Below are 26,948 nucleotides of genomic sequence, written 5' to 3'. Positions count from 1 at the left end.
GGGAATTCCCCACACTAACCACATTTCAAGGCCTCAGCCACTGGGCTATCATACTGGTCAATGCATGATGAAACATTTCCATCATCACATAAAGTTCTAGTGGACCATGCTGCAGTTTCTTATTCCCCACACACCTTGGGCTACAACTCCTTCCTATTAACCGCTCTGTCTTATTTGGCATTACATTATCCCTTCTCTCTTCCTACTGTGTTTTATAGTTCTAATTTAAGAGGTGGGGGCAGAGTCCCAATGTAGCTCACAACAGGGCTTTAATTCTTCAACACTGTCTAAACAGGTCCCGCTTTTCTAACTGGGGTTCTAAAATTTTTTTGATAAACTTGAAAGTTACTAATGAAACCACCTACTGTTTTTGTTTTTGTTTTTTTTTTCCGGTACGCGGGCCTCTCACTGTTGTGGCCTCTCCCGTTGCGGAGCACAGTCTCCGGACGTGCAGGCTCAGCGGCCATGGCTCACGGGCCCAGCCGCTCCGCGGCATGTGGGATCCTCCCGGACCGGGGCACAAACCTGTGTCCCCTGCATCGGCAGGCGGACTCTCAACCACTGCGCCACCAGGGAAGCCCCCACCTACTCTTTTGAGGCTTTCTCCTTGATTTACTTTAATTCTAATGATTAATTTGATTAGAAAAATCAGACTAACTTGGAACTTCCAAAACCCCTAATTTAGTCTCTTCTCTGAACATTTGGAATTGTCATCCCAGAATATATATATACCCAGCCTTTTCTCTACACAGCTTAACTGCCAAGTTTTTACTTTATTCCTAAGGTCTTTCTAAACACAGAAAGTTCTCCAACATAGCGTCCCTTATTAGTCAAATAAACACCATGGTATAAATACCTGTTCTCTGTGAGGCAGAGCATTGATAAAGCAAGTGAGGTACTTTAAGTTACTTAGTAGCCCTACTCCACATATTATAACATTTACTCATCACTAATTTCTATGTCACATCTGTTTACTATTGTTAAGTGGTTTCTGCAAGTAATCAGGGTACTGCTACCTTTTCTTTGATCCCTCTAAATTCAACTGAAATGCATTTTCTTGGTCAAGCTGATCTGAACTAGGGTCCCAAAATTCAAACCCCACTTGACATTGGTGCAGCTGCATTCTCCTCATATTTTCCTCATATTAAATAAAAAGGTCAATTGTCACTGAATTTTATCTGGCTAAGTCCTTCATTCTCCCAGGCCACCACAGTCAATAATGATGCTTCCTGGTTCTCTCCTGAAAGTAAAATTAGCCCATAAATGGTCAGTCAGTGCGGTCACAGGCCAGCCATGTGTTCTCAGAACAAAGTACATTTTTAAACTGTTCTCTTTAAATATACAGCTATTTCCTATTCCCCAACTATTTCCATAACACATCCCATCATTTCATCTGGGTTAACTAAAAAATACTAGTACTTGTGAAGTATAGATTGTGTCCTGTTTCTTTACTTTCTGTATCATACCCCTGGGTCTTTGCTATCCCTTATTCTTTTGAACATACTGCTAAGGTGTCCAGAAGATTCCTTTATGGATATTTTATGTTTACTGTATGACTCAAATGATGGTTATTTTTCTTCTACTCTTTCCATTACATTCTCAATCCTCATCTGACTTCAGTTTATTCCCTTCCAATTTACCATAATCTTGTTGTTCCTGTTTGCATTATTTCCCTTTTCTTTCACATCCAGTTCCCTCTATAAAACAGGGGCTTTAAAACATACATTGACTGGTACTAGTCTATTTATAATCCTTGCAGGTTTCAGATGCTGGAGTAACATCTGAAGTGAAATCTAATGGGAACCCCCTTCCAAGCATTCCAAATTTGTCATCCACCCCAACTGGACATCAAGTTTGCTCCTTTCACTGGTTAGATAACGGCAAATTACAAAGCACCCTAAGCCAGTGAGCTCCAAAGAACAGTTTACCAATTAAAAATTACATACCATTAGAAATGTTTCAAAGGGATTTCTTTTCAATCATCCAACCTCCTCTCTTGCATTCCAACCTTTGTTGGAAACTGCACTCTTAAAATCTTCCAGGCTATTTTCTTAGATTTCATGGCATACTGAGAAAACCCATTATTCTAAATTTTATATCCAAACAAACGCATCACTGTATTTTACTTTGTTTTGAGCTTTCCACAATTTTTTCAATACCTGGTTTCATATGCAATTAAAAATAGACAATTGCACGCCTGGGGTAATTGGTCCAATACTTCTAAATACTGATGGCTAACATAATCTCAAACAGGTTTTATTAGCATCTTAGTCTTAGAACTTTGACTCTTCTTCTAAGCATCTAGTTTATTTTCTTGTCATCAGTTACATGCTAAAAGTGAGTTTGTGTAACATGAGAACATATAAGATTAGAAAACAAGGTGGTTAAAAGTATTTTTGACCGAATCATCACACAAAAGCTACGTATATACTGTGAATCTGAGATCCAAGGGCAGTCCACAGATCAGCCTTTCCCTTCTATTCTACTTTGTCATCTATTATATAAAATGATTTATGAAACCTTTATAAATAGGATATGACTTCTGCCCATTACTAGGTTGTATATAAACACCTTTGAAACAGCAGCAACTTTCTGGGGAACCCAAGGTTTGTGTGAGTGATAACAGCCCAAAACTAACTGTTTTTGTCCTGCTCTGCACGAAAAACTGAAGTATAAAACAAATAAACTGGACCTTTCAGGACAAGGCAAGCATCACAAAACAAAGCTGTTTAATAAATCCAGCCTTAGAAGTTTGGGTGCTAACTAGTACCATGCCTAAAATTAGTTTATATGGATTGAATTAATTGAAAGTGAAATAAATGTGTAACTCTGTGTCCTCAGTTACCTAGGAAGGCACAGGCTACAAAAAACCAGGAAATAAAAAGCTCTCCTATTTTCAGTAACACTGAGGCACAGACTCAGAATCCATTTGGTAACTGGGGCTATAAACAGCAATTAAAAGAACAAAATGGAAGAAAATACAGGTTTTATTCTTCAGTTGTTTCACTTTTCCTAAAATCTTGACATGTTTGAGCCTCTTTCTATTTAAGGTTGAAACAGTTAAGCACACGACAAAAAATAACTCTAAAAAAGGTGCCAACTGGACCACAAAACATTGAAGAAAAGGCTTAATGCAGTTCCCGAACTTTTTCATTAGGATCTAAAAGCCATTTTTGCAAAAGAATCTCCACTTTACATCAAAGTTACTTGTCTCCTTAATTCAACACCCACCCCAATGAAACACAATTTGAGTAGTGTATGTTGGTATGCATAATAATTATGACTCAAAGAAAAATATATCTAGTATATTCTAGGGGTTTTGTGGAGGCCGCTGTGAAACAAAGAATTTGAAGTAAACAATTATAAAATACAAAAATAAAAAACCAGGGTGTTTATTTTTTCTCCAAATTCCTGGTTTAATAAGGACTTGTTTATTTTGAGAAAAAAAGGTCCCAAACATCAGGCTATTCACAAAAATAACCCACAGTATCAACTTTAGAAAACAAATCTTAAGACTATTACACTAATTATTTTTCTAGAGGATCCATTTGACATGCCAACTCTCATTCACAAAAATACATTGTTACATTTGTGTTGAACAGCCCCACACAGCACTCTTACGTGGGGTATAACACACACACCTCTAATTCAAAGCTGTTCTCAGGTGCTACTCAACTAATGAGACTGCCTTTGTAGTTAGGGAAGCAACTACTGAACTTATGTATGAATGGAAAGAACTGTACTCCCTGCATAACAAGAGATTATTTTGGAGACAGTTGATAAAAATCATACATACTTTTTATTGTTAAGTCATAAAGAGGTATCAAAATTAAAAGCAAAAATTACAGGGTAAGACTTAACATAACTACTAGGAGCATCAAAGGAAGTGAAAACGGGACTAGGCGCAGGGCAATGTGAATTAATGAACATGGGAAGGACAAGGATGGGGACAACAGTGAGCATGTGCTGAAGATACTAGGGGAGAGGATCTGGTGAAAATTTTGATCTTAGACAAGCGCCTAGGTAAAGAAATAATGGGACAAGATTTCTAAACCCCACTATGTGCTTAAGAGTCATCCTCGCCATTGGCGCTGTCTCTGTCATCCTCTCCTTCCTCAGCCTCTTTTTCATCATCCTTGATCAACTCCAGCTGTGAGAAACAGACACAAATAGGATGGAGTTAGAGGCACTCCATGTGTCCCTGATCCCCCCTCCACCACCTCTTTCTTTCCTTTCCCGTGGTTTTCACCTGGTCATCCCCCCGATCTTCATTATCATCATCATCCAGTAGGTCCCCCTCCTCAGCAGAGTCATCTGCCACCCCCTCAGACTCCATCTTCACATTAGTCTCATCTTTCTTCAGGGAGCTGCTGCTCTGCTCCTCTTCTGACTTATCATTCTTCATCTCTACTGCGGATGAGAAGGACAAGTCTGTCTAGGGGCAAGTAATGTCCACAGGATGTAGACAATCCCCACTGATGATCATAGAACTGCAGCACAAGTCTATATCCTCCCACACAAATGTCCTTCCCAATTCAAATTCCACAAGTTTCCAATTAAACTGCTTTCTATCCCACTATTCCAACATACACTTTCAACTATCTTAGATAGCTACCTCTACTTTACACCCAACAAGCAAAAGGACCATTTACCTCCTTGTTTGCTGCTCTGTTCCTTTTCGATTTTTTCCAGGTTTTCCAGTAGAGAATCCACTTTTTGTTTTATCTGAGTCAACTCCTTCTTAATGGCCTGAAGGTCATCTCCTTTCACTTTAATACAAACAAAACCCTAGATTAGAATCAAATGTACCAGAAGCTACCAGTTAGCTATACACACACTCCCCCACTAGACTATACAATACACTCCCCCACTAGACTATACAACAGTAGTCAACATGAGATCCTTGGAGAGAAATGGAGCCTGTACCAGACTGTCCTAGTTATGGGGTCCACCGATCTTTTAGTTGGTAGCTGAAAACTGAATCTAATGTGCCTAGTTCCTTAGCAACAGCATTCTTACTTTTGTAAGTCTGCTAAAGACCTCAATTCTATTTTAAAAGCACTTTACCAACATATTTTACACAATGAATGGGCGCCCCTCAACTCCCTAAAATCTAATGACTTTTTTCAAATTACCAAGGTCTTAAGGATAGAAGGCTTCCTAGAGTTGGCCCCTTAATCACTATTTTCTCATCTTCTATTATTTTGATTATGCAAAGTTATTTGTACAAAACCTGAACATTAACTGCACTAATTTCCATATTTCAACATACAAGAAATATCAGAATCACAAAGCTGCAATAATAATACATACACTTTCCAGACTTAGAAGATCCCCGCTGTCCACTCTTAGAATTGAAGCCACTTTTGCCCCTTCGTGAGGTGTTTCCTGATACACGCTGGCGTTTTGAGGGCACTACAGCCCGAGCAATAGGAGGAGGAGGAGGAACACGTGCTGGGTAACTGTACATCCTATTGGATAAAAGGAGAACAGAATTCCTTCACAACAAGTCAGGAAGATTCCAACAATGGTGTCCTTGTAAAATGATAAATCATTGTCCATTGTTCTGCAATTATTTTTTTGCTAAGCTAATTTCTTTCAAAAGGCCAGTTTACTCTTTGATATATTTAATACTGCAGCTACTTTTCTTCAAGAAAATACTACATATATACACACATATCCAATGGTTGGTTGCCTTAAGCACTGGACATAAAAGGTTTCTGTGTACAATGGCAGTATTAACAGAATAGTTTTTACAGTATTTCTACTTTTTACAATGAATGGCCTTTACCTTGATCTTATTCTTTTCACATATACACTACAATAAGCAATCCATATAAGCCAAATAAAGTACTTACAAAAGACTGCAATTAACCAAGTCTGCAAACAGAGCTATTGGTCGCTAAATCCCTGATCTTTTCACCCACAGAAGCATACAAGTAATTATCACTAGTTTGTAGTATTACATTAAACCATATAAAATTGCCAATATTAACCATTTTTGGCCTATAGAAACCGGTATTTCATGTGTTGTTAACTGGGTGTACACAGCATTATCAATTCTAACAACATTTAGCACTCTCCACTCAAATCTCCAACAGGACAGAGAATACTGTCTATGTTGTTCACTATTCACTACTGCCTAAATCCACTGCCTAGCACACATTTAGCTTTCAAAAATCACTGATTGCTCAATTGCTGCTTCCACTGGATAAGTATCCCAGTGATTGCTAAAGATATACCGAAGTGATGGCCTGGTATTGAGGCTTCCATTTGTAAAGAGAAAAATCAAAATACAACAAAAAAACTTCCCACATGGACATCAGATCTAGACAGTCTCTTTATCCCATGCTGTTACTTTTACAAAAGCCTGTGGCAGCATATGAAGCTAAGACATACCTGTAGGAAAAAAACTTGTAATTCTAGTTCTGAACCTTTTTGGCTATTAACAACCCACCAACTGTTGCTCTGCCTAACCGCAAAGCTTTGAAATTTTATAATGCATCAGTTAACTTTTTTTTAAGGATTATTTATTTATTTATTTATTATTTATGGCTGTGTTGGGTCTTCGTTTCTGTGCGTGGGCTTTCTCTAGTTGCGGCGAGCGGGGGCCACTCTTCATCGCGGCGCACGGGCCTCTCACTGTCGCGGCTTCTTGTTGCGGAGCACAAGCTCCAGATGCGCAGGCTCAGTAGTGTGGCACACGGGCCCAGTTGCTCCGCGGCATGTAGGATCTTCCCAGACCAGGGCTCGAACCCGTGTCCCCTGCATTGGCAGGCAGATTCTCAACCACTGCGCCACCAGGGAAGCCCAGGATTTTTTTGATGTGGACAACTTTTAAAGTCTTTATTGAATTTGTTACAATATTGCTTCTGTTTTATGTTTTGGTTTTTTGGCTGCGAGGCAAGTCCCCAACAGTAACTTTTTATTATCACTACCTCCTTCCATTTTTATGTATAGCTTTTCATCTTCTGGCCCGAAATTTTCCAAAGTATAATGATCCAGAAACTATAAAATATCAGTGTTCAGAAACTACTTTCCTTTGTGTAAGGTGATGCTACTTTGTACAATTTCTGGGGGTAAAAAAGTGAGTTATCCACATCTTTAGGTATGAAACATCTCATGCCTCAGCCCTGTTGAATTCAGAGATCTAACCTACCTTCCAATCTACTCACTCTCACTGGCATCAGTCTCCAAACCAATGAGCTAGCCATTCCACATTCCCTACACTCCAAGGCATTGGAATTTCCTTTTGAACCATACTAGTTCATCTAACCGGGGTAAATCGCCATAGCAAAAATGAAGAAATGCAGTCTACTTTCAATCTATGTAATGGCCTCCTGAACACAAATGGAAGTCAAACGCTCTAGTTCTCTAAAGAAAAATGTATTTTAAAAGATCAACTAGTGATGCTTTTTAGTGCCACAGAACTTAACTGCTGGTTAAGCAAAAATGGGCTCTCAAAAAACTCACAAGGATTCCTCTAAGGAAGTTTAAGTAGACTTTGCCTTATAAAATGCCAAAGTGCATCAATGTGAAAATATGAGGCAAAAACACAAAGAGAAAAACCATACCTACTGTGATAACCCTTAAAGTCAAAGGAATAGATAAGCGGAAGCTCAGTATAAAAGCTTCAAGAACCAGCTACAAATTAAGTAACCATTTTCCCCACAGGAAAGCTATACAAGTAAATCACAGGAGGCATCAAAACAGCTTCTGATCCTCTAATGATAAAGCCCCATCTTCATGGAAGTTTCACTATTACCAGAGGAACAAGCACTCAACACTAAGAGAATTATGGCTGCACCTTGAATCAGAAATCTGGACACTAAGTGTTGGTATAAAAACTAGTCAGAAATAAAAGGCAATTAAAATACCATTTTAAAGAAATTAAAACATTTCTGGACACACATTAGCTAATAACATAAACAGATGAGACCAAAAAAACCCTCTATCCTAATCTCCAGGCTAAAACATAAGCATTACAAGGCATTTATTAAATGTACACGTTTTCAAAGGCAAGCTTCTTAAATGACTAGATGTAACACATAGTGATCTTCGGCCTCAAAAACCCTGATTAATAATAATACATTTCAACCACTATGAAAGTATTGATAGAAACAACTAGAATAAAGTATTAGTGGGCTTCCCTGGTGGTGCAGTGGTTAAGAATCCACCTGCCAATGCAGGGGACACAGGTTCAAGCCCTGGTCCGCGAAGATCCCACATGCCACGGACCAACTAAGCCCGTGTGCCACAACTACTGAGCGTGCGCTCTAGAGCCTGTGTGCCACAACTACTGAGCCCGAGTGCCACAACTACTGAAGCCCACGAGCCTAGAGCCCGTGCTCTGCAACAAGAGAAGCCACCGCAATAAGAAGCCACAACGAAGAGTAGCCCCCGCTCGCTGCAACTAGAGAAAGCCTGCACACAGCAACAAAGAACCAATGCAGCAAAAAAAAAAAGGTATTAGTAAAAACCTACGTTCTCCTGAATGTTTATTTAACGTACTGTAACTGTTTCCACTCTTAAAAATTGGATAGATAAAAAATAATTTTAGGCATATTCATTATCAAATTCTGAAAACCAACTAACTTTCAGGTATCGTTGCCCACAAAAAAATTTAAATAAAAAATAAATGCCATTGGGCTTCCCTGGTGGCACAGTGGTTGAGAGTCCGCCTGCCGATGTAGGGGACACGGTTCGTGCCCTGGTCCGGGAAGATCCCATATGCTGCGGAGCGGCTAGGCCCGTGAGCCATGGCCGCTGAGCCTGCGCGTCCAGAGCCTGTGCTCCGCAACGGGAGAGGCCACAACAGTGAGAGGCCCGCGTACAGCAAAAAAAAAAAAAAAAGCCATAATGTGAAATAATTTATAGGTGACAGCAATCTAGTAAGATCACCCCCCCACTGACAATACTGATTTATCAAATTCACTTTAAACATGCAATCTCATAATTTCATTCAAGGGTTAGGAGATATTTTTTCTTCCACTTCATTATTTTTCATCTACAACAGAAAAATTTCAAGAGAAGTTTCTTCCTCATTACCTTTGATTTTCCTAGAAAAGGGATTGATTTTATAGGGTACTATGTTTTGGGGCTTTACAATGTCTGAGACTCCCTGAAATTGTCTGCTAAAATTCTGTGAATGCTCCGACTTAGAACAATCTACAACTTCTACAATTTCAATTGTAAGTTTCCCAGTATATCATCCAGAGTAAACCTTCAGAACACACCCCTTATGTAACATTATGCTGTACAGTTTTGTAGAAAAGGACTTTACAAAATTTATTTATCTTTGGCCTTGTGTGGACTGAAGCATTATACTGCATGAGCAGAATATCAACTACCGATACTCATGAATACCAGAATTTAAAAAACTGTTCCAAGAATCAAGGCCTTCAATAACTGGCATCTTTGAACATTATAAATGTATTCCTGGATATTTCTTCCTCACTCTTTATAAAACCTTCTGAGAAACCATATTTGAATGATTTAGGTAACTATTTTGCAACCTTTTTTAAAACTACCAAAACTTCCACCAGATTATATTGACGGTACAACCCCATCAAGTAGACTTTATATCTTACCATTCTTTTTTTAGTAATTAACACAATGAAATTATCTTAAGTTTATTATTGAAGACTATCGTATACAATTCTAACATATAAATACTTATTAAAAACTAGTTTTTTAAGTTCACCCTAATCTAATTTTAATAGTATATATTTCTTTAAATGTCAAAGCTTTATTTTACAAATGAGTAGACTACTGACTTTAACTACATAAGGGAAAAGTGCAAAAAATGACAATGTGACATGTTTAATTCAGGTTTATATTAAAATGAAAATATAAAACTCTGTTATGTCAAATACTGACCCTCAAAACCCATTTTCATGATGTAGTTGGAATTCATCCTGTTGAGCTTTAAAATAAACTAGCGAAATTCTTAGAATTTGTGTTTTATTTCTAAGATACAATTTCGAAAATTGTTATTTGTAGGCACCCCTCCCCAAACGTTGCCTTGAGGAGTCTGGGAGAAGCCAAACTAGATACAAGGGTTAACACTTGTTTTGCTAATACAATTTGTAGATAGAGTTCCAAATACCAAGGTAAATTTGCATAGTTGCCCTTTATGGTCCTTAACTTTCTTCAAATTGCCCTTTATGGTCCATTTAAGGATACAGATTATCTGTATGACAGTTAAAATTAGTAACAGCAAGTACTTCTGATCTAAATGATAAAGGGACTAAATGATAAACCAGTCTGCTGTACAGGATTCATTCAATATATAGGGTCACCCAAACTATCAAAATTTAACTAAATAACAATTCTTTAACTAAAGGGGAAAAAAACACATAAAGAGGTTATTAGTACCTCTGTAAGGTTTAAGAAGCTTGCCCAAAGTTTGGGGAATACCACATGCACTGCTGCTTACAAAGAGCAGGAATCAACAGCCTCTATATATGTAGAACCAATGGTAGCAATCAATAATTGGTTCTGCAATCTTCTTTTGAAAAGAACTGTTGATATTAGTATTTAGAGATATTTTTGCAAATTCAAAGATACATTTGATTAAAAATTGTCCCACTGATTTTTTTTTTTTTTTTGGCAGTACGCAGGCCTCTCCCGTTGCAGAGCACAGGCTCCGGACGTGCAGGCTCAGCGGCCATGGCTCACAGGCCCAGCCGCTCCACGGCATGTGGGATCTTCCCGGACCGGGGCACGAACTCGTGTCCCCTGCATCGGCAGGCAGACTCTCAACCACTGCGCCACCAGGGAAGCCCTGTCCCACTGATTTTTACAAACAGTTTTGCAAGAGAGGGAAGAAATACCGAATGTACATACTCATTTTAAGATGCATCCAATCTCACAACTTTTAAAATATGAGAAGTTGCTTCTTAAAATTAAGCAACTATATTGAACTTTCTTGATGGATTCATAGGAAAGCTATGTTAACATAAAACTATATGTTTCATAGGAAGGCAATTTGAAAATTCACTTGAAAAAAAATAATCTGGGTGATAAAATGCAGATTGCTTTGAGTCCTAAATCAATCTTTTTAGAAACAGGACTGGATCCAAGAAAATATTAAGGAAAAAAACCTTTTTAATCCCTGGCTTTGCTTCTGTTTATCAAACTTTCCATCCAGGTGATAATCTTTTCAAGACTCCTTAATTTCCAAAAAATTATACTATTACTCATTTGTCATGATGTCCTCAACATATCCAAAAGATAATGTCTTAAACTCAGTGTGGTCCAATTTTTACTTTTTTAAAAGCTGAAATTAAAAACAGTATTTATGAAAAATACTGTTTATAAACAGTAAGTTAAGAACATATAAGCTCATTCATTCCTATATTCTCATATTATCAAGCCAGGTCAGAGTACAATTCTCTCTTTTCACTTACAATAAAATTTCTTTTAAGGAGTTGTCTGAGAAAACAGATTTGTGGTTGCCAGGGGATAGGGTGGAGGGAAGAGCTGACTACAAAGGAGCTTCATGGCGAATTTTTGGAGGTATAAAACTACCTATATTTTGACTGTACTGGTAGATACATGGGTACGCATGTAAAAACGGTACACCGAAAGAGTAAATTTTACCGTATATATATATATATATATATATTTTAAAAGTTTTCTAAGTTGTCTCCACAATCTGTCTTTCCATTCTCTCTTGAATCTCCTTGTAAAGTTTTGTGCCCCCACCATTATCAAAACCTACCCTTATCACTAATGATTTCCACACATGCTACTGCCTACTTTACATCTCTCAAAGTGGATATCTAATAAGGAGGTTAAGTTAACATGTCCACAACTCATCTGTTATATTCACCCCTCACCCTGGTTCCTTCTATGTTCTCTCCCTATCCACTGTTTCTATACATTCCAAGCCAAAACTTTGGTGACATCTTTGATTCCTCTCTTAGCCCTCACATAGATCTAGAAGCAAATCTGTCTGCATTAACTTCAAAAAATTCAACTACTTCTCACCATTCCCACCATCACCTCCCTGATCCTTCCCCAAATGACTGTATAAATAATTCCATCATCCACTTATTATCTATTTTCAGAATAATCTTGTTAAGACATTACAATTAAGATCCTTTCTGGGCTTCCCTGGTGGCGCAGTGGTTGAGAGTCCGCCTGCCAATGCAGGGGACACGGGTTCGTGCCCCGGTCCGGGAAGATCCCACATGCCGTGGAGCGGCTGGGCCCGTAAGCCATGGCCACTGAGCCTGTGCGTCTGGAGCCTGTGCTCCTCCAACGGGAGAGGCCACACAGTGAGAGGCCCGTGTACTGCAAAAAAAAAAAAAAAAAAAAAAAAAAAAGATCCTTTCTGCTCACAACTCTCCAATGGCCTTTCCCTCATTCAGAGTAAAAACTAAAGATACACAACATCTTAACAGTGCTGTATATGTGTTCAACCCATTCATCATCTCTGAGACCATCTATTTTCCACTAGTACCCCTGGTGCACACAACAATGCCTCATAATAAGATCTTAACAAATAGTTGTTGAGAAAATAAGTGACTTTCCTAAACTGGCCTCTAGGAAAGTATTTATCAAAATTCATCAACAACAGATAACAAACCAAACCTACCCATTTAAGGAAAGCCAGTAGGATTAGTCTGCCTTTTTTCTAGCTTTAAAGACTACTGGGAGAGTTTTTCCCTAAGAAAATCAGACAAAACTTGAATAATAATCTACCACAAAACCGAATCCTTTTTCAAGCTATTTATTACAAAATAAAAATCAGATCTTGTGCCTATAATGTATGTAATTTGAGCCTATTATGCCATGCTTCCTATAAGGAAATCACAAAAACAATTTTCCATAGATGAGTTTCTCCTGCTATTATATTATACTTTTTGTACCTTATGAATCTGTTCCCCTTGCTAAACTCCACTAATCTCACAGTAATAGCACACTTATCACTGTAAAGTAATAAAGGTCTTGGAAAAAAAGTTTATCCACCTAAACAAGTCAAATTCTGTTTGGTAGACTCTGTTTCTTATTCCTTGGATTACAGTTTAAGAGGGTATCAAAGTAAAATCTTATCCTGTTTATCAAAAGGATATGTCCTCTTTCTTTCCTTGAAAAATAACACTGGTTTCCTGGATATTCTTTCACTATTCCCAACAGCTTTGTTCCAAAACTACAGCCTGGGTTCTCTAACTTCCGTAAGAGCAGTCTTCACTCATTATATTTCTCATATCAAACACTACTCAAAATTTGTTATACCTAGTCAGGACTAACTTTGTAGCACTCCAGACGTGTACTGTCCAGCTGAGTAGTGACTGGCCATGTGTGGCTAATTTAAAACAAATTTAAAATTCAGTTCTGCAGTCATGTTAGCCACATTTCCCATATGTGGCTGTCTACAACAATAGTGCACATATAGAATCATCACACAAAGTTCTATTGGACAGCGCTGTTCTGGTTCGTTCCTTTCAGACATCTACCTATACCTATATATAATTTCCAAAGAGAGCCTAGAATTCTATAACTTTAAGTCTATAACAAAAACATAACAAACTAGCTAAATGTCCTTAGTATAAATTGATAGTTACACATCTCCTATGACCACAAAACAAAATGGTGAAACTATTAAAAAAAGCTAAAAAGATTAATAATAAACTTCAAAAATGATATTAGATACTGTATCCAGAGACTTATATCCAGAATATATGAAAAAGCTTTACCCAATATAAAACTGGGCAAAGGATCTGAACACATTTCTCCAAAGATGAACAAACAGGCAATTAGCACATGAAAACCCAACATCAGCTTTTAAGAAAATACAAATCAAAATCACAATAGGATAATCCTCACACTAGAATAAACAACAAAGATACATAATAAAACAAATGTTGGCAAGGATGTGGAGAAATTAAAACCCTCATAACGTGGCTGATAGGAAGGTAAAATGGCACAGATGCTTTGGAAGACAGTATGGCAGTCCCCCCAAAAGTTAAACAGAATTATCATTAAGACCCAGCAATTCTACTCCTAGGTACACACCCAAGAGAAATGAAAACATATGCCCATGCAAAAATGTGTATACCAATGTTCAGAGCAGCATTATTCAAAATGTGGAAACATCTCAAAAGTCTACCAACTGATGAAGGGATAAACAGAATGTGGTATTATCCAAGCAATGGAATATAATTCAACAATAAAAAGGAATGAAGTACTAATACAGGGTGTAACATGGATGAACTGTGAAAAAGTCACGGAAGAAACTGGTCACAAAAGACATCTCATATGATTCCACTGACATGAAATGTCCGCAATAGGCAAATTTATAGATAGAAAGCGGATGCTAGGCCTCGGGATAGAGGAAGAATAGGGAACAACTGCTAGTAAGTTGTTTATTTTTGCGGTGATAAAATGTTCTAATATTAGATAATGATCATGACTGCACAACTCTGAATATATAAATTGAACTGTATACTGTAAAATGAATTACATCTCAACAAAGCTACGTTTTAAAAAAAAAAAATTAACATCAAGGAGCTTGACAAAGTATACCCGGATGGAGAATGTCCTGAAATAGATTCCTAAAACAGCAGAGGTTACCTTTCCATTAGGTAATAATGTACCCAAAACACCACTTAATTAAGAGCCAAAGCAGATTCTTTGATCTAGACTCAAATGCTTCCCCTTCAAATAAATATCTCCCACTTACTCAACAAGAGTCCAGGACACAAATTTAAATCCAATAATATCATATTTATGTTCAAAGTATAGTCATACTAATATATGCACGCATCTAAAATCTTTCTGCCAACTACAACATGATCAGGTTCCCGTAAGAAAGAACCAACAAAAGGGCTCTAAGCAAATGAAAAATTTTACCCTATGCCTAAAATGACATCTAAACTGTCACCTAAAGAGGCATCTCTTAGCTTTTCCAAGTAGCCAAGAACTCTCTTGCTCTCTGAATCACATGCTCTTTCCAAGCAGATGGTCGCACTCAGTTCTCCAAAACCTAAATATTTCATGTACTCTTCCTTCATACACACATACAAAGCCCATCTCTTGGGTCCAGTGTTGCTCAGGAATATCAGAGAATTGGAAGAAAAGGAGGGAGCCAAGAAGACAGCTCCTCTAACACCAATAAGATGGGTGGTGGTGCCTCCAATCCATGTACTGTATTTTTTGACTTCTTAATTCAAAATCTAAAACACTATGCCTAGAACAAAATAAGGGCTCAAATATTAGTTTAAGGAATATGATGGTCAGCCTCTTTTACCTGTCTTGCATTTCAATGGAGATTCCCCCACCTCAACTTCTTTTCTCCACTCTCTATCACCAGCATACCTTAGTGGAAAAGATCTGTAGGGTAAGTATCAACAAAATTGCTTATTTCCCAAAATTCTAACAACTAACTCAAAGCTTCCAAACACTTGTCACTTAGCAAAAAGGTTATGCCTTTGATGGCATAATTCTAGTCATAAAAGATAAAAATCTCAGCTTTACTTGACTATTTTCTCCCTACAAAGCACCTGCTCTCATAACTTTGACCCAATAAATCATGCCAAGAGCAGTCTACCTCAGAAATTTCTCCCCATTCCAACATTTACAATGGTAACTACACATCTTTTCCCCTCCAGTTTCTCTTTTCTAGTCATGGAGTTGTTTATAAGACATCACTGCTAATATGACACAACTAAATATGCCATACAACTGCCCTTGACAACCAACATTCTTTCCAATCACAGCTGGCTGCTTCCCCAAATATGCTAAGGATATTCATAACTGTGTATCTTTATTAGAGATGTACCCTCACCCTACCCGCCTAAAAAACCTCCTGCTTAATACCAAAGGCAGGTTCAAATACTGCCCTTTGTGAAACTACCTGGAGCTCTTTAAAATTTAACAGGGGAGCTTATAGCTCCCCAAAGGGCAACACAATTCATCTTTCTATGAGACAATCCTGTACAAAGCAGGACACACAGCAGCCCCTATTAATTTCATAGCACTTTCTTCACTGTATAATATAGTACATATCATACATGTACCACATTTGATCTGCTTGTAGATTTACTTCATTCCTCTATTCATGGTGTACTAGCAATATTTACTTAATATATTTGTATGTAGAGTAATAGCAGCACTCTGAAAAATCTCTAGTGGAACAACTTCACAGTTCAGTCACTTATACATTGTTGACATTATTATCCATATGCAACTTATGACAAGTTATGTATTATAAAGTCCTCAAAGACCACTGAACTAAAACCATGGTCCTTTTGAACCAGATCTTTTGCTTACCAGGTGTTTAACATGTCTCAGCTATCATACTATAGCCTATTATCAAATCTGACTAAGTGCTCCCAAGTTCTTTATAGAAGAATGACTGAGAAAGAATTACTCCACTGTCCGTAACTGATATTTCTTTTATTCAAATTGAGACACAATTCGCATACCAAACCACAAAATAAACCCTTTGAATATGTACAACTCAGTGACTGTTAGTATTCTCACAAATTTCTGCTATCATCACCACTCTAATTCCAAAACATTTTCCCTGGGTGACCTTATAAAGGAAAGAAAAGCGGGACTACAACTGATTACAGAAAGTACATCTGAAAGCTTTTCCTAAAAATGGATATGTTTTTACACTCAAGAAAACACTGTAAATATTTGTGGCACAAATCAAACACTTATAAATCAAGCTTGATAAGAATATTGCCAGGTTAGCTGTGACAAACAATTTCATACATGTTAGCCTACTGAAGAACTTTCAGATCTACTTTTAGTATATTCCAATCCTCTTGCGTGAAAGATAAGATTCCTCAAAAACTATAGCTTTAAAAAATTTTTTTTATTGGAAAAGAGTTGATTTACAATGTTGTGTTACTTTCTGCTGTACAGCAAAGTGTATCAGTTATACATATATATATCTCCATTCTTTTTTAGACTCTTTTCCCATATAGGTCATTACAGCGTATCAAGTAGAGTTCCCTGTGCTATACCAAAAACTACAGCTTTAATGCCTGTTAGATATCTCCAACAATGTGCCAATTATTTTTATTACAACACTTTCGGTACAACAGCACAATGTGCCTTCTAATGATCAGTAATTTCAAAAATAAATGACTAAATATCAATGTGGAAAGAGAATTTAAATAAAGAGAAATTAATTTAAGCATTTGAAAGAAAAAACACTCAAAGGAACTGCTTCACACAAGAAGTCCTCTGACAGGAACTATTCCAGCAACAATTTCCCTAGAAGCAACAAGAAGATTCAACAGGACACAACTCGAACTGGATCTTTGTCAGCTTACAGGACTTATCAGACTTTCAACATCAATGAACAATATGTTTTGTAATCAAGGGTAACTGATGCAACTCTCCTAGTTTTATACACAGACCCCCATGAATATTCACCCAACTTTGAGCCTTGTACTCCTACCAGAAAAAAAATGTTAACAGATCTCTGAGTAATTATAAACTATGCATGACAGTTTATAGCATATTTGAAAGAGCTGACAATGTATCTGAGTGACATTAACAACTCTATCTAAAATGGTAGTTTTACGTATGCTGGCACAATTTATGTTAAACTCATTTAAGAACTTCCAACATCTATTACATCAGGAATGGCCTTAAGAACAAATAAAAAGGCCTAATTTACATAATTTATGAAAAAGATAATTTGCGTTAAGACTACAGAATCCAATCTGCTGTCTCCTCAGAAGACAGCATACTAAAATATAAGCGACTCAGTTAAATTTTAATATTTGATTATCCTCCAGTTTTTTTTGCAGTACGTAAGCCTCTCACTGCCGTGGCCTCTCCCGTTGCAGTGCACAGGCTCCAGATGCGCAGGCTCAGTGGCCATGGCTCACGGGCCCAGCCGCTCCGTGGCATGTGGGATCTTCCCAGACAGGGGCACGAACCCGTGTCCCCTGCATCGGCAGGCGGACTCTCAACCACTGCGCCACCAGGGAAGCCCTATCCTCCAGTTTTAAAGATAGAGTATTTATAATCTTTGGGATTTGATCACCAATACCCACAAATACCCAAGCAAAAATACAAATCACTCTAATTCTCCTAACAAAACATCATTTATCACTTACTTCCTGATATCTAAAATATATATATCTCCTTAAGAAACACCCAATGCCTTCATTCTTAAAGCTTCTAACAAAAGTCAGGCTAATGATGATTAAAGTGCGTAATACCTTCATGAAATATTCTGGTCTCCTCTCCCACCTCTCCCATGTCAAAAAAGAGAAAAGAAAAGAAGAAAATAGTACTTGAATCTCAACTAGCCTCCAAATCTACCCCACTAGTTCACAGGGAATACAGGTGGCAGAGGAACATGCTAAACAACACAAAATACAACCTGCAAAATCTGTGGTCTAAAAAAATTTCCAGTCTGTGGAACACTGATGAGATTATTTTAACTATTTTAATTATAAATGGTATTGTCATTATATTTATAAAAGCAGTCTTTATATTTTACTGATATACTACTTTCTTATATATGTATATTTGAATTAAAAAGTTCCATAACACAGAGTAAACAAAAAAGTTGAAGTAACTACTAAACAGCATGTCTAGAAAACAAACACCAATCAGTCTTCATTTCACTATGAAGACTTCTGTCACATAAAGAACTCTAATTATGCTAGAGATGTTAGTTTTTGTGGAGAGGAATGGTGGGGTGTCCATGATTCCCTTCATTTTGATATTACAGGAATATTCATGCGCTAAAAAGATTGGGAATTCTTGACTGATTAAAAGCATGATAATATTTGAGGGTTATTTTATAATGCAATCTATCTTCCACGTTGCCTGTAGTCTTCATAACAACTCTGTTAGTAGGCATTATTATCTCCATTTTAGGGATAAGAAAACTGAGATGACATATATTACTCTGGTCATAACCTTTTCCACTAAGTGATTAAGTCTTTGGATTCCTCAATTATTCTTTTCTCTGCTCTGTATCAGCTGCCTCCCTAACATAACAATAGGTAGTAGAAATGTCAAATTTATGTCTTGAAATATTCATGTGAATTTCATGTTCTTCAGGGTATGACTAAGGACTAAAGTGACTAAGTAGACAGATTTAACCTCCATTTACATAACAGGAAGCAGAGCTTTCAGCACATCTCACAGCCAATTTCCTATCTTCTTAAGAATCTAACAGCTGATTCAGGATGTCTTAATCTTGTGAATAAAGTATCTTCAGGATGACTTCTGAGAGAAAACTATACCATTTTCCTGAGAAGTTTTTCCATTCTTAAAATGTTCGTTTCCCCAACAGACCTCAGTATATATTTAAATGAGCTCTTTTCCAGGTACTATTTGGTTACTCCATCACTCATCAGAATTCTTTTTCTACTGGTTGAGATTAGAATGGAAGATCAAAGACATTCCTTTTCACTGACACTCCATAATATCAAGCAATACAGAGAATAACTAAATGTCTCTCTTGCCTCTTGAAAAACTAAAAAGTGAGGCCAACAGTGGTAGTGTCACTTTTTTTTTTTTGCTGCGGTACGCGGGCCTCTCACTGCTGTGGCCTCTCCCGTTGCGGAGCACAGGCTCCGGACGCGCAGGCTCAGCGGCCATGGCTCACAGGCCCAGCCGCTCCGCAGCATGTGGGATCTTCCCGGACCGGGGCACGAACCCGTGTCCCCTGCATCGGCAGGCGGACTCTCAACCACTGTGCCACCAGGAAAGCCCCCATGTCACCAATTTTTACGACCAAATAGCAGTGGTAAGAAATTTGAAGATATTTCTGCAAACATCTAAATGATTTCACTCTTCTCTGCTGTCTCTAACTCTTTTACTCAATTTTGAAATTCCTCACTTAAAAGAGCTTTTCCCAAACTTATTTAGAGTAGGATGATAAAGGGATGGTCAAAGTTTCACTGCCTCACCAAGACAACTAAAAGTAAAACTTTAGAGGACAATTCTCATGAAGGTAGAAGTGTACACTGTTAAAATTTTCTATACACTCAAAGTCATACATAACTTATCCCTATCCACACATCTACCAATTTTCTCATGACTTTTTCAAATACGAATGCTATTCTGTAGGCACAAGAAATCATAATCATTGTTCCAACCTCCCTGCCTTTTAGAACTGTATCACCCCCAATCTACAATACAAACACTTCAACATTAACTTCTAAAGCAATCTGTATTGTTAATTCATTATATATGCTTATTGCATCCTATTTCATATTGGTTGGTTTGCTCAAAGGAGACTTGGATTTTTAAGGTTAGGAATCATTTTTTACAGTTTTGCTGCAATCCCTTACAATGCAAAACCAAGGGGCCACTATGCAATAGGGAAATAATGAAGAGAACATGATACTGCTAATTTAGTCCCATTTCAAGGCAAGTCAGTCCTTACTTTTATGTGGCAAACAAATTAAAACATTTTCTCTGACAATATATATAAACTGATTCTTTGAAATCAACAGAAACGTCACCTTAGCTAGTCTACCTCTGACAATTTTGGGGAAGGTATTTTTTCATTATGTTCTGGCAGAAAGAGGGGGTTTTATTTGAAAACATGTCTGTTATTCATTACTACAAAATGGAACATTACTACGCAATAGAAAAATAAAATGGTTCTCACTAGACAACTTCTTTCTGGAATAGACAAAACATTTTAAACATACCTGTCATAATAATCCCGTTGAAAGTCATAGTCCAAGTCAAAAGAGGAGCTGAAAAATAAATACCAAAGAGGATTAATTTGGAACTGTTGATGTAAATTCACAACAGCCGATGGGAAAAAAAAAAACCCACGCTAAACCAACCCAACAAATAGATCAATAGATTAGCATGAACTAACATCCAATCATAACACAACAGATCTCTAAATTCCAATCACCTTAGGTCACTGGCCATTCAGTGGCCAAACTGCAAATTTAGGTGTAAGATTGCTAAAATGTCAACACACAACATTAACAGCTAAAATAAGAACATGGAAAAATACAATAGTAAATTAAACATTTTTATGTCATCCTCCTTCCCTCTCTCCCTCCCCAGCTTCTTAGAAGCTAAATAACTCCTCCTGAAGGACTGTAATTTATGCTTTAAATACCAAACTACTCTTTAATAGTAAAAACCTCAGGGAATTCTAATAATTCTCTGGGAAATGGGGTAAAAGGAGGTATATTAACACAAAATTAATAAAGCATTACTTTCGCACATATAAAACATACTACAGTTAACCCTCCCCACATCCAGAAAACAGATAGAGAAGATGCCCACTGATGGACACAATGCAGTTATAAATAATAAAGTTCCGGACCTGAGTAGAGGGGACGGAGAAGGGTGTTCTGGTACTGACCCGTACATCTCCGCTGCAGATCGTTTCACACCTGCTTTTCCTCGGTTCACTTTTGGCTCTGCAGCCAGATTAATATCTGAAAAAAACAAAAACAAAAGCTTTAATGACACCTCCGTTGAGGGGGTAGGGTGGGGTGGGGTGGTCCTCAAACTGCAGCTTTTTAAAGTGTACATGGCCATACATATCAACAAAGGTCAAAAGATATACCTCACCATTCCTTGTCATATAAAATAGGCTCAAGAATTTTTCACAAGGTTTGGACTTAATCTTCCATTTCTTTGTCCTCTGTTCTGTACCAACAAAGCATTCATTATGCAAAACACATTAAGTTTGTCTCTGGTACCTTCTACCCTCAGCTCGCACACTTCAATGAGAAACTCTCACCGTTCAGAGAGTGCTCACTCAGTTACTATCAAAGAAGAAAAGTATCAGTGACCAACAGTTGCCTTTCCAGAAATGATTCTGTGTATTTAAAATAAGCACAAATATTAGGAATGACCTCAGAGATATAAATATATAGCAATACATGAATTAATATGGTTGAAGTACGGCACCCTCAAAATTATCCCCAAAGAGGAATTTTTAATTCTCCTTACAAACAGGATAACCTGAAAAGTTGCATATAAAATACTTAAGAAATACTGTGCAAGGCTGCCCTGGTAGAGCAGTGGTTAAGAATCCGCCTGCCAATGCAGGCGACACAGACGGGTTGAAGCCCTGGTCCGGGAAGATCCTACATGCCGCGGAGCAACTAAGCCCGTGCGCCACAACTACTGAGCCTGTGATCTAAAGCCCGCACGCCACAACTACTGAAGCCTGCGCGCCTAGAGCCCGTGCTCTACAACAAGAGAAGCCACACAACGAGAAGCCCACGCTCCACGATGAGGAGTAGCCCCTGCTTGCCGCAACTAGAGAAAAGCCCGTGCACAGCCACAAAGACCCAATGCAGCCAAAACTATAAATAAATAAATAAATTTATAAAGAAAAAACAAACGAAACTCTATTTGGAGAAACTACTAAAAAAAATAGAGAAATACCGTGCAAACAGCGAGATGCTTAAGTAAACAACCTTTACATGCATGCATACACACAGTCCAAGAAAAGGGAAACACGCAAAAAAAAAAAATCGTAGTTTCCATATACAGCATAATTTTTAAAATACCTATGCCAGAGTACCCAGCTGCTTGCCATGCCACCCACTATTTATGAAAGAGTTCATGTTCTCCCTCCTATTTTAACAGAAGAGACCATTTGTCAAAAAACAATTAGCCAAAAGCTAGCCAGCTCTCCAAAACTCAGTTTAAATGACTAATTGAAAAACAGACGTTTAAGTACACTGTCTATTTGCTAAACACCATTACATTTATGAATAATCTTCAGAGTTCTTCGCTCACTAAACATTTCTAATTTTTAATATGTAATGTTTATTAACAACCTTGCTTTTTACAGTTTTGACTTTGGAATCTTAAGATTTTACAAAACTAAATACAGAATTTTTAAATCAATTTAAAAATGTAATAAAATGAAACAGAACTAAATTATATATCAGTTGATTATACAACCTTATAGAATAATTATTTCATGTGATTCTAAACTATAGTATAGTTGACTCTTGAACAACATAGGGGTTGGGGCGCTGACCCTCTGCACAGTTGAAAATCTGCATATAACTTAACAGTTGGCCCTCCTTATCCATGGTTCCGCACTGGGGGATTCAACCAACATTCCTGTAATACTGTAATACATATTTATTAAAAAAAAAAAATTCCACGTATAAGTGGATCTGCGCAGTGCAAACACATGTTGTTCAATCAAAGGAATACTGTACTAAGTCAATATCCAAAATAGAATATACAGTAATAAAATGAACCTCAAATCTAAAATAACATTTAGTAATCTTAACTTTGGTAAAAACACCTATGATTGTTTGAAACTGCGGTACAAGGCGCACGTAAAAGCATACGTTTTGTTTCTTAAAAAAGTAATGTGGGGCTTCCCTGGTGGCGCAGTGGTTGAGAGTCCGCCTGCCAATGCAGGGGACACGGGTTCGTGCCCCAGTCCGGGAAGATCCCACATGCCGCAGAGTGGCTGGGCCCGTGAGCCATGGCTGCTGAGCCTGCGCGTCCGGAGCCTGTGCTCCGCAACGGGAGAGGCCACAACAGTGAGAGGCCCGCGTACCACAAAAAAAAAAAAAAAAGTAATGTGTCCCCTATTCTGCCCAAGATGCAACTGAAATTCAGTAACGATAAACACTCCTGGTATAACAGGTTTCTAAATAACTCCCATTAAAAGGAGCCAACAGTCTTATGAAAAAGGGACAAACTCCAGGATAGATCAAGAAATACACAGATGACATGGAGTATCTTGTAGTACCAGAAAGCAAGGAAGCAATGCAATATTAGAAGAGTAAGGTCTCAAGGACACAGAAACCAACTTGAAGGTTATCGATCCACTGGCCAAAGACGAAATATCCTGAGCTCTAAAGAATGATTTGCAATGGACTGAACATATGTAATGCGATCTAAAGTTTAGAATATAAACTGTTTATCAACAGAGATCAGATCTCATTTCTCAAAATTTGAACATGCTAGATCACAGAGAACCCTACTGGGAGAAACCAATATCTAAAACAACCTTTTATTGAGTGTAACATACTGAACTAGAAGCTTCTCGTGAAACATCTCAATTAATCCTCTCAATTTATCTAATTTCTCTTGACACCCCGAAGTATTATTACTCAGGTAAGAACAGATAATAAACTGAGGTCCTATTACCTTCATTTTAACAAATGAGAATATTAAAGGCTCAGCCAAACTAGACAGACTGCCCAACACATAGTTGTGAGGCCCCAACATACAGCCCAGCAATCTAACTCTAGAATACATGACTAAGCTATACTGTCTTCACCCAGTCGACTGTGCAGTAAGACACAGCCATTTAAAGCAGCAATAGTACCTTATGAAATATCACTCCTATCTCCCCTACCTTACTCAAGACTGCCAACTAAGAGATATCCAGTCTCTACTATCACAAAACGGCCTAATAAGTATAATCCTCTTTAGCCTATGAAACCTATAAACCCAACATTTTTATTAGGCTAATGTCAGTCATAACATCCAGAACACCTCAGACTGTTAAGTTTATGAAGAGGGAGACAAAGAGAAGACATGAACAGAAAAACTCTCAGATCTGAATTATATAATCAATGATATAATCAATATAATCAATGAAAAATTAATTCAACCCAGACCTTACCTAAAACCTGGCCAGCAATCATTCTGCCATCTTCTCCTGCCACAGCAGCCCGGGCATTTCTCTCATTAACATACTGAACGAAGGCAAAACCCTTATGAACAGAGCAACCCACGATTTTGCCATATTTCGAGAAGATTGCCTCCACATCAGATTTCTTCACCACAAGAGTATTGAGATTCCCAATGAATACACGGGAGTTCATGGAGCGAGGATCCGTCTTGTTGGTAACATTGCTGGCCATTGTCTTTGATGGTAAGGTGCTTCACAAAGCTGAAAAACTGAGAGAAAAAACGGCATTCAGGTGAAAAGATGTTAAAAACAAAACAATCCTTGATAAAAACCTGTTCTACTCTTATTTTGAACCACTGTGACTACCTACTACCTTATTTTGAACCACTTTCAGTCAACTGAAAAGGATCTCATAGCAGCAAGTATATTACTATTCAGAGACTAGAGCCCCCTGAATAAATCCTTATAGAAATTCAATCTCCTCTTCTGTAGTATATTCCTGCTAGATTATCCCTTGTGGCGGGGGGGGAGTCCTCTTCACAGATTATTGGCAACACAATCTTCTTGGGCATTATTAATTCCAAGTGACCTCCCTGTTTTAAAGTCCTCAAGGAAATTAGAACCCCCTAAGCTCTCTACCACTGACTTTTTGTTTTTCACCTTCCCAGTCATGCTAACCTAACTATTTCTTGCCATCTATCATCAATAACTCCACCTTCTTGCACACTGTTTTTACTAAAATCAGTCTCACTCATTCCCGCGGATACACAGAACTCCAAATTCTGCCCGCAAACCCTTCTTCAGCTAGATGAATGTGGACCTAACACACTACCCTTCAAGTGTAATTCACTTTATTATACAAAAGCAATAAACAGAACCAATTGATTCACTCTGGAAATACTCTATTTCCAGGTACTTCAACTGATTTATAGTATGCCATAGATTATCAATACCATCTTTTTTACAAAATGTAATGATTCTTTAGTTTTTATGTGAAAATATAATACAAAATATAGCTGGGACATTTAATAATGCTGGATGGTGATGATGATAAAACTACCAGGTAGAACACTGCGTGAATCAAAAAAGAACCAGGAGATCGGCTTCCCTGGTAGCGCAGTGGTTGAGAATCCGCCTACCAATGCAGCGGACATGGGTTCGATCCCTGGTCCGGGAAGATCCCACATGCCATGGAGCAACTAAGCCCATGTGCCACAACTACTGAGCCTGCACTCTAGAGCCCGTGAGCCACAACTACTGAGCCTGCGTGTTGCGACTACTGAAGCCCGTGCGCCTAGAGTCCATGCTCCACAGCAAGAGAAACCACCGCAATGAGAAGCCCACGCACCACAACAAAGAGTAGCCCCCCGCTCGCCGCAACTAGGGAAAGCCCACGCGCAGCAACAAAGACCCAACGCAGCCAAAATTAAATAAATTAAATAAATTTAAAAAAAAAAAAAGAACCAGGAGAACCAAGGAAGAGGATACAACTTTCCTCAGACCGTTTCAAAACAAAAATGATCTTTATGTATGTTATAGAGGCACAATCCTGTAATTACATGGAGACTCATGATATCATTTTAAAGTGCAGATGTTTTGACATTCTTTAGCTTTTGTATCAGTCTACTGCTCCTTCCCACACCAAAGTTAAAGAGTTTAAGATGGATCCGCCTTAGATTTAGTGTAACATTCTTAAGATTATTTCCCATTCATCCCTTTGAAAGGTTCCGACAACAAATTAAACAAGATACCAGTGTCTAGTATCTCTTAACTTTCCAATCCTCAAGATAATCGTAACAAACTAGTTTTCGTGGATTATGTAAAAATGTTTTATATATACATACATGTAAAAAAAATACAGTATAATATTTATACATGACCACCACCATTCTGACCCTTAAAATACCTAGTCATTTATTTCATAAGCATACTGATTTTAAAGCTGTAAAGCGCCTATCCTTTCTGAAATTCAAGAAACAGCCTGTCTTTACTTTGCCTTCTAAATTACACCTTTATAAACAGTTAATTTTTTGACTAAGCAGTAAAAATTTACCTCACAGTGTCTAGTGAGAATCACCAACAGCCTTTCAACTTAAGTGGGAGCACCAGAAAGTCTTAGAACACCAAGAGGACTCAAAACAGAAACCTACTAAAAGGCCTAACTGGTTTCAAATACTTCTGCTTGGCTCTTAAGGTTTGCTACTAAGTGGGGACTTAAGCCAGTTTTCAGCAAATGTTTTTCACAAACAATAAATATACCAATAGCAATTACACGTAAAATCTCCCTTTTTAAAAAAAATTTTATTTATACTTCGCTCCGTTGGGTCTTCACTGCTGCGCGCGGCTTCCTCTA

General features: G+C 37.8%; 1 protein-coding gene across 9 annotated transcripts in view; it reads right to left on the bottom strand.

Annotated features, from left to right (window-relative positions):
- Positions 1-3,376: 3,376 nt before the first annotated feature.
- HNRNPC (heterogeneous nuclear ribonucleoprotein C) overlaps positions 3,377-26,948 on the bottom strand; it is a 47,359-nt gene continuing 23,787 nt past the window's right edge. For 5 of the 9 annotated variants that reach the window (XM_060146358.1, XM_060146350.1, XM_060146365.1 and 2 more), the window contains 7 exons: positions 24,587-24,864; positions 21,293-21,407; positions 20,655-20,702; positions 5,314-5,471; positions 4,653-4,769; positions 4,250-4,410; positions 3,377-4,150 (listed from right to left, as the gene is read on the bottom strand). In XM_060146358.1, the coding sequence (XP_060002341.1) occupies positions 4,067-4,150; positions 4,250-4,410; positions 4,653-4,769; positions 5,314-5,471; positions 20,655-20,702; positions 21,293-21,407; positions 24,587-24,827 (924 nt within the window). In that variant the 5' untranslated portion in view covers positions 24,828-24,864 and the 3' untranslated portion in view covers positions 3,377-4,066. Of the gene's footprint in view, positions 4,151-4,180; positions 4,411-4,652; positions 4,770-5,313; positions 5,472-20,654; positions 20,703-21,292; positions 21,408-24,586; positions 24,865-26,948 lie in introns of those variants that run through there. The other 4 variants (XM_060146382.1, XM_060146389.1, XM_060146386.1 and 1 more) reach the window with 4 other exon arrangements.

Source organism: Lagenorhynchus albirostris, chromosome 1 (genome assembly GCF_949774975.1).
Source record: "Lagenorhynchus albirostris chromosome 1, mLagAlb1.1, whole genome shotgun sequence".
In the NCBI taxonomy this organism is placed as follows: Eukaryota; Metazoa; Chordata; class Mammalia; order Artiodactyla; family Delphinidae; genus Lagenorhynchus; species Lagenorhynchus albirostris.
Note: the sequence above shows the minus strand (reverse complement) of the source record. Positions and strands in the feature narration are given on the sequence as shown.